Raw genomic sequence first — 9,406 nt, forward strand, 5'->3', positions numbered from 1 at the left:
CCTCCTCACATTCACTTCGCACTGTGAGGAGGAGAAGAGCGAACGAGCGTTAGAAAGCACGGCCATCACTCGGATCACAGCCAAGTGACAGCCGTGCTTTACTCTGCCCCATAGACTTCTATGGGGGCCGGGAGAACGGCCCAAAATAGGGTATGTTCCAGTTTTTTGCCGGCCCGGTTAACCGGGCCGTCTAAAGACGGCCGTGTGAGTAGCCCCATTAGGGGTCTATTGTTCCTGCTGTGGCCGTGTGCCGGACGTGTTTTGAACACCCGTCACACGGCCGCGTATCCCTGTCGTGTGAATAGGGCCTAACCGCAAGGAATCCCTCTGTTTCTTAAGTTTAGAAACTATTTGTATGTGTTCTCCCCCTAATAGTGGCCTTATGGCTTCCCAATTTATTGAAAAAGATGTATATTCAGGTTTATTCTCAGCAAAATATAGTTTAAGGTTTGAGGTTAAGTCTATTAATTAAGCGGGGTCATTTAGAAAAGTTTCATTCAAACGCCATTGGGAAATGCATAGGTTTTAGCCAAAAACAATCCATACTCATACAGACCGGGTCGTCATTCGATCCAGGAACTGAAGGAATGGAAGCTTTTTGGACACTAAGGCCTTATTTACACGAGCGTGTGCATTTTGCGCGTGCAAAAAACGCAGCGTTTTGCGTGCGCAAAAGGCACTTGACAGCTCCGTGTGTCATCCGTGTATGATGCGCGGCAGCGTGATTTTCGCGCAGCCGCCATCGTAGAGATTAGGCTAGTCGACGTCAGCCACTGTCCATGGTGCTGAAAGAGTTAACTGATCGGCAGTAACTCTTTCAGCACCCTCGACAGTGCATTCCGATCACCATATTGAGTAACCTGTTTAAAAAAAAAGGAGGTTCGTACTTACCGAGAACTTCCCGGCCGTTGCCTTGGTGACGCGTCCTTGGTGACGCGCCTCTCGACATCTGGCCCCACCTCCCTGGATGATGCGGCAGTCCATGTGACCGCTGCAGCCTGTGCTTGGCTTGTGATTGGCTGCAGCGGTCACTTGGACTGAATTGTCATCCCGGGAGGTCAGACTGGAGGAAGAAGCCGGGAGTTATCGGTAAGTCAGAACTTTTTTTTTTTTTTACACGTTCACGTATATTGGAATCGGAAGTCACTGTCCAGGGTACTTAACCAGTTTAACTCTGTCAGCACCCTGCACAGTGACTGTCTCCTGCCGGGTTCGGACAAAACAAGTTCGGCCGAACCCGGTAAAGTTCGGTTCGCTCATGTCTAAGACACTCCGTTCGGATGTTTGTAAACAGAAAAGCACGTGGTGCTTTTCTGTTTACATTCAGTTTGACAGCTCTTGCCCGAATCACGCAGTTCGCACGGAAGTTCTTCCGTGCGACCTTCGTGGTTTTCACGCACCCATTGACTTCAATGGGTGCGTGATGCGCGAAAAACGCAGAATTATAGAACATGTCGGGAGTTTTTTTCAGCGCACTCCCGCTGAGCAAAACTCACGGACCGTCTGCATGCCCCCATAGACTTGTATAGGTCCGTGCGACCCGCGTGAAAAGCACGCGAGTCTCACGGACGTATATCACGTTCGTGTAAATGAGGCCTAACTAAAAGTCTAGATGCCAAAAATAAATGGTCTTTTCTTGAGTTAGAATTGCATTCTACCGAGAAGTAAGTATAGTCTTGCACTATCTTGATCGAACGCCAGGCATCCACCGTATCGTGAACGCAGTAGCCTAGTCAATTGTAAGCCACATGTAGGGGGGTTAAGGAGGACTTGCCATCAGAGGATCCATCTAAAGTATGATCTAATGGGACATTGGAATCGTCACCAAAAATGACTGACTACAAGGTGCGGGGACAAAGTTCGAAATAAGCGTTTGAAGAAAGGAAGTTGTCTAGTATTAGGGGCATAATAAGTAACAAGGGTGATCTGCTCGTCATGAATAGTTCCAGATACCTGGGGGGTACCTGCCCTCTGCATTCGCAACTGTGGTCTGATGCACAGAAGGTGTACGGTTCGTGGAAAAATATGCCCACTCTCTTCTCACCCGCCAAGGCCATGCAATAAGTCGGAAATCCGGGATGCATAAAACCAGGGCTAGATCTGGAAGAAAAATCAAACTCCTGTAAAAATCCAACATCACAATGCATAGAATAATAACGAAAGGCCTTTCTTCTCTTCACTGGGTTATTGAAGCCTTGTACATGGTGTAATGATCTTAAATGACAGCGTTATGTTAGCCATCATATGACCTAAAGAGATGGCAGATATAATCAAACTTCACAACACAGGTGACACAATTAGAAGATCGAGTAAAAAGGAAAACAAACCAGGAGGAAAAAAAAGGGTAAAAACAAAAAGCCATTCTTCCAGGATGGTCATTTAAAGGGAATGTGTCGCGAATTAAACCTTTTTTTTTTTTAAGTAAGTTAGTTATTTCGATCATATTTTTTACGTTTTTTTTTACTGTAGTTTATTTTTTTTCTTCCACATGGTGGAAAGTATTAAAAATGTAATAATAATTTGACATGTTTTCCTATGTTGGCCACCAGATGGAGCACTTACCAGAATTACAGCAAGGTGAATAAGGCAAAGCAACCTGACTCACAGCTGCCGTAAATGTGGGAGGGAATCTCACCCCCCTCCTACAAGCCAGGAAAAGGTGTCCTCAAATTGCTAAACAGTGTCCGGCTGCTATTTTGGGAGTGATTGTACAAATGACAGCTGGCAGAAGCTATAGGACAAACCAAAACGCTAAGGGTATGTTCATATGCTTACTAAACAAAGGGAAAACAGCTCCTGATTTTCAGCCATTTTTTAATCTAACTCACGTTTCTGGCTGCGTTTTTTACGGCCGTTTTTCTAGAGTCAATGAAAAACTGCTACAAAAACGTCCCAAGAAGTGAAATGCCCTTCTTTTTGGCTGGCGTCTTTTTACGTTCCGTTTTTGGAAAACGGCCGAGTAAAAAAACGCCCCTCGGAACAGAACACCGTATTTCCCATTGAAACCAATGGACAGATGTTTGTAGGCGTTCTGCTTCCGATTTTTCAGCCGTTTTTTTGGGATGTTTACGGCCTGAAAAACTGCTGAAAACACTGCGTGTGAACATACCCGTAGAATGATGAAAGTGAAGTGAATGACTTTTCAGTTGACAGGTTGACATGGCGTGTATTTGACACTTTTTTTTTTTTGCGCTTTTTATGTGCCAAAAACAGCATAAAAAATGCTTGATTACGCTTTTTATTTACATAATTGGTAAAGTGCGCTGTTAGTACATACAACGTTTTTGTACACACGCGCTTTAAAAAAACACGTGTAAATAAAGAAATGTTGAGTCCTTTCCACACAAACTCCGCTCTGCTACACACATACACACACAGCACTGCTACACACAGACACACACTCAGCTCTGCTACACACTCAGCTCTGCTACACACACACACACACACACACACACATATCACTGCTACACAAAGACATACACAGCACTGCTACACACACACTCGGCTCTGCTACACACAGACATACACAACTCTTGCTACACACACAGCTCTAATGCACTCAGACACACACACACACACACACACAGCACTGCTGCACATACACACACACGGGGGCGGGGGTCACGAGGGGGGGGTCTGTGAGAGAGGGACAGACAGACACACACACACACCTTACCTGCAGTGCAGCCGGTCTTCATAATGGCACCTGCTATTTCCCTACAAACCAGCTTCTCTACTGGGTGGCTCTGAACTTCGCCTGCGCAGTACAGAGCCTGATGGCAGATGCAATGAACGGCTCCCGTTCATTGTGTCCTAATCACTGTGCTGCCGTATTCCATCTGTGTATGTGTCGTTAAGAGACACATACACAAATGAAATCAAACATGGCAGCCCCCAGTAAAGTAAGAAAGTGTTAATTAAAAAAAAAACTTTGTCTGTGAATAATTAGTCAATATAATATTTTATTAAATAAAAGCACAAATTAATAATTAAAAAAAAAATCATGACACGGTCTCTAAGTCAATGAAACAAGTGGCTCCAGAGCCAAATGAAAAAACCCATTAGGAAACCCAATAGGGTATAATCTAATCGAGACAAATATAGTTTGAATCTTAAGTCAAACATTATACACCGCTATAGGTGGGAACACGCCAGGTTCCCCTGAGCTGGCAGTAAACTGTGTTAGGCAGAATCAATACAGAGGTAAACTTTCTGCCGTAATAAAACCGGTTACAATAGAATAAACTCTATATGAAAGTGTGACAGATCTCTACTGGATCAAAATAACTCCGAAAGTGAATCCGTCCGTGTCACTCAGGTTTCTGGACGTCTGGGTGAACGGTTCTTGGACTTCAGGCTCCACAGGGATGCAATTTCGAAATCGTATCCGTTGGATTATTATCTCGTAGAGAAGATTGCGGTTTCAAGGTGATTTGTCTCTCCTTGGTAAGAAATCCCAGAGATTCCAACAAGTCCTCTCCAGCTTGGAGTGTAGAGAAGCTGTGTGTGTGGTTGTGGTGTGAAAACACCAGACGAAATGAACGCCCATCTATACTTTATGTTCTTGGACTGTAATATTTGAAACAGGGGTTTGAAGCTTTGTCTTTTTTGAATTGTACGAGCAGAAATATCCGTATAAATTTGAATCGTGGCATCACGCAGTAGTATGGTTTTTTTTTTCTCCTGAGAGGCTTTAGTTTCCTTTTTTTTTTTTTTTTACCATATAGTAGTGTGGCTTCACTACTTCAATATCGCGTTGTAGGCCATCAGCCCTAGGAGCAGTTAGAGCTCTATGGATCCTATCAATATCATAGTAGGTCTGGGAGAATAGCCTTAAATAGATCAGGCACTACTGCTTCTAAGTTTGAAACATTTTCAGGGAGTCCTCTAATTCTAAAGTTTTCCTTTCGGGACTGGTTCTCAAGGTCCTCAATTTTACAATGAGCGACTTCCAATTGTGTGTATATTGATCTTCAATCCTAGAAGTATGCTGATTCACTGTGGCAACAGTGTCATCAATTTTAGTTTCTATGGTTCAATCCCATCACCTATCAAGTTCTTTAAAGTCCGATTTTAAATCCGATGTAATTTTAATACAAGCTTTCTCCAATTCTTGCTGGAGCAATTGTGAAAATCTAGCAATGAGGACTTTTTCACCTGGATACCCTGTGGAGCCCTCCACCATCAATGGAGGGGATGCATGTGAGCCTCCGGCTTCATCGGAGTCCATTTCACTAATCTGCACACCCGGCACATTCTTCTCTATTGAGGAGCCATCCGAGGAGTCCTCTCCAAACAAATCTAGGATAGAGCTAGGACTTTTGACCGGTGGAGTGCCGGCACTGGAGGCCAGACGTTGCTCCATTAGCTGAGGGGAGTGTAATTCTGTGTTTCTGTGTAGTTGGGCGGTGGCCGCAGGTTGTAATGGCGATTCCACGACGTCCGGAGCGGTGAAAATAGCAGAGGCTCTGGTGGTTATGCCGCCTCCCCTTTTTTTTTTTTTTTTTAGCATTACCTTTTGCCTTCAAATCAAGCTAGGATAGGTCCGGAGGAGTTTCCGTTACAAATTGTGAGTGTCCCGCTGGTGTTGGCTGATTTTAGCCGCTCTGATGCTCAGGGGAGTGCAGAGCTCTAGTGAGAAGCGTCCACCATCAACTCTTCTCGCATGTGCCTCCCAGGCCTCTTTTGAACTCTTTCAATTAATTCACCATAACATATTATGGCAGAGAGTACCATAGTCGCACTGCTCTTACAGTAAAGAAAGCCTCTTCTATGTCAGTGTACAAACCTTCTTTCCTCTAGATGTAGAGAATGCCCCCTTGATATAGTTAACAGTCCCGGGTAGAAATAGATTATGAGAGATCTCTCTATTAACCATTAATATATTGTTATTAGTTCACCCGTCCGCCATTTATTTTTCTAAATGCAATACCACTTTTTCATCATCTTTCTGGGTACTGTAGTCCCACCCATTTAATTTATTATTGTGTTGCCCGACTTTCACCTGCCTTACTTTGTCTTTCTTGTGCACTGGTGCCTAAACTGTACACCATATTCCATGTGCGGTCTGACTAGTGATTTATAAGGAGGAAGATATGTGTTCTCGTCATTTGCATCTATGCTGCTTTTGATGCAACCCATGATCTTATTTGCCTTGGCAGCAGCTGCCTGACACTGGTTGCTAAAGTTAGGTTTGTCAACTTAAATTCCTCAATCCTTTTCCATGTCCGTTTTACCCAAAATGTTACCATTTAGTAAGTAATTATGGGACGTATTTTCCCCTGTCTATAACCTCACATTTATAATTATGTATCTGCACATCTCTTTAAAAGTTCAGGTCATGCAAAACCAACATGAGGCAAAAGAAAATGGAGTCGACAAATGGTCTGATTTAGTCGCAGGGGGTGATAAGAAGTTCAACTACTCATCTTCTCAGTAGTGATGTAGTCAGATATATCCTCTTCCTGGTAAGAGGAGGGTGATAACATTAAAGTGAACTTTCAGTCCAAGAAAATAAATTTGAATATACATTGGAATTGTATAGTCAACTTACCTGTTGCACTAATCCTGAATGATCCAGCCTCTGTCCCTGCATTCTGGGCCCCCATTTTCCTTTCTACAAGATAGCCACCGCAGTGTCAGACTTCGCTATGGAGAGCTTCATTGCAAGTCTGAGACACGCTGCCACCCCCTCCACTGCTAGGATTGACTAGCGCTGATGACATCGGGCCCTCTATCGGCTTTGTGTAAGTCAGCGCCAACGTCATTAGCGCTTATCAAACAGTAGTGGAGGGGGTTGGGGGTATATCTTAGATTTGCAAAAAAGCTCACAATTGTCTGAGACTGCGGAAGTCACCGTGGGGAGCAAAAAATGGTGGAACCGAGGCCGGATCAATCAGAAGCGTTTCCTATTTTATAGTAAAAAAAAAAATTAAGAAAATTTTTTATATATTTTTTTTTTTTTTAACAAGAGGGTCATTTCATGGAAGGTTGTACAGGGGGAGCTGACTTTAACAAACTGTGATCTTTCTTCCTGCGGTTACTTGCAGTTCTTTCCCCCCTTAGGCTATGTTCACGCGGGGTATTTTGCCGAGTTTTTTGACGCGGAAACCGCGTCGCAAAACTCGGCAAAAACGGCCCGAGAACGCCTCCCATTGATTTCAATGGGAGGCGTCGGCGTCTTTTTCAATGGCAGGAGAAAGGGTATTTCTCGCTGTTTTATGCCCGCGGCGCTCAATGGCCGCGGGCGAAAAACGGCGCGAAAATCGGCGTGCAGGGAGAGGAATATCTGCCTCAAAGTTCCAAACGGAATTTTGAGGCAGATATTCCTCCCCCAAAATACTCCGTGTGAACATAGCCTTATACAGATACAAAACCAAAAAGTACAACTTTTTATCTTGGTCCCAGATTTCAAATGAGTGCTTCAGGCCAAATATTGCACCAAGAGCTTTGATCCTGGTATAATTTAAAAGCTGAGATTGTGGGCTGTATAAAATATTCCTTATAGCCAAAATTTTATGTCCTCACATAATTACATTTGTCCTTGGCAGTGAAAGGGTTAAAGTGATAAACCTATTTTGCAGTTAGTTTATACTTTACAATGAAAATCTCTTCTACTTCACAATTACCATTTTATTCTTTTTCAGGATTCATATATTCAGAGCCGAGCAGACACTATGCAGAACATAGAATCCACCATAGTTGAACTAGGCTCCATCTTTCAACAGTTAGCACACATGGTAAAAGAGCAGGAGGAAACTATACAAAGGTAAGGGTCTGCAGAACCAGACAGAACTGAATATGCCATCTATTTACCTCACTAATATTTTCCTTATCTCTCCTCTTTCTATATATTTTTTTTCTCCTATATTCTACTTGTGTTCTCATATTCTCATATTTATCTTTTCTCAGAATTGATGGAAATGTGGAAGAAACGCAGTTGAATGTGGAAGCAGCACACTCCGAGATCCTGAAATATTTTCAATCTGTCACATCAAACCGATGGCTCATGATAAAGATATTTCTTCTACTTATTGTTTTCTTCATCATCTTTGTGGTTTTTTTGGCCTGAGACTATTGCCCAAAAAAAAAATCAAAACTATCAGCACTCTTCATGCTACCTCTAGACAGCCCAGTCCTACAAAAAAGGAATATCAGAATTCGTCACTGTTTTTAAGAGGACTGGGTACGTATGTGAGGCATCGCAGAGGCGTGTTGTGATATTTTACAGTTGGGCATCCTAAGGTCCTACTACGACCATAGGCTGCACATTCTTCGAATAAACTGTGCACATATTTGATAGTGTCATAAGGAAGGATCAATGGTATGTATGTATAGATTTATTATAAGCATTATATACATATAAAGAAGTTTTAGCCTATGTAAATATATATGCACACAGTCATTCGTATATCGTATGAATATATTGTGTAGAGTGAAAGGTGGAATGAGTGCGATAGCATTTATTGCCCGTAAATGTACGTAGATGTGTGTGAACAGTTTATATCTACACGGGCTGTGACATTTGCCAACATTCTTGAAGTGTTTGGAGAATTGTATGAGCAAGTGTGAAGAAAGACTGAGTGACTGACTTATCTGAAGTGTCTTACTGGAACTCTTCCCCCCCCCCCTCCCCCCAAATCATCCGAGACATTTACAAGAATCGGCCAGGTCCCTGCTCAGACTTCATTGTTATTTTAATCTCCATACTGACTTGTTTGTTTTTTAAATTATTGAAAGTTACTACATCAGGCAAAGATTTTCCCTCTTGCAGGGGACGATCCAATGGACATGGATTGAATGACCTGGAGAGGAGGTTATTTTTAACATTCCATAAAACACGTATGACTTTAACCCCTCTCCCTTATTGAATTTGGGGTCAACACTATGACCTTCAAACAATGTACAGATTGTATATAGCTTGGAATGCAAAAACAATACAAAACATTTCAGCTCCGAGACCTGTGTTTGGCTTGTTTATTAACTGAATTATTATTGTGTATATGTATTTATAGGTGTGTGTGTGTGTGTGTGTGTGTGTGTGCGTGCGTGCGTGCGTGCGTGCGTGCGTGTGTGTGTGTGTGTGTGTGTGTGTAATAAAAATAAATAAATAGAATATGTAGAAAAAAAACAAGCAGATTTCAAAAAAATTCCAGGCACTCTTTTAGGCTGGGTTCACATGGAGTCTTTTGCAGGAGGAAAATCTGCCTCAAAATGCCGTTTGTAATTTTGAGGCAGATTTTCCTCTGTTTGCACGCAGATTTTCGCCCGCAGCCATTGAGCGCCGCGGGCATAAAACACTGCGAAATACGGTTTCTCTGCTACCCATTGATGTCAATGGGAGGTCAGAGGCGTAAACGCCCGAAGATAGGGCGTGTCCCTTATTTTTCTCGCGAGCCGGTTTGGG

The 9,406-nt window shown here is 42.9% G+C and overlaps 1 protein-coding gene across 2 annotated transcripts in view; it reads left to right on the top strand.

Annotated features, from left to right (window-relative positions):
- Positions 1-8,955, top strand: part of STX5 (syntaxin 5) — a 68,530-nt gene extending 59,575 nt beyond the window's left edge. For both annotated transcript variants that reach the window (XM_075837296.1, XM_075837295.1), the window contains 2 exons: positions 7,647-7,768; positions 7,912-8,955. In XM_075837296.1, the coding sequence (XP_075693411.1) occupies positions 7,647-7,768; positions 7,912-8,071 (282 nt within the window). In that variant the 3' untranslated portion in view covers positions 8,072-8,955. The remainder of the gene's footprint in view (positions 1-7,646; positions 7,769-7,911) is intronic.
- The last annotated feature ends 451 nt before the right edge of the window (positions 8,956-9,406 follow it).

This window comes from Rhinoderma darwinii, chromosome 9 (genome assembly GCF_050947455.1).
Source record: "Rhinoderma darwinii isolate aRhiDar2 chromosome 9, aRhiDar2.hap1, whole genome shotgun sequence".
NCBI lineage: Eukaryota > Metazoa > Chordata > Amphibia > Anura > Rhinodermatidae > Rhinoderma > Rhinoderma darwinii.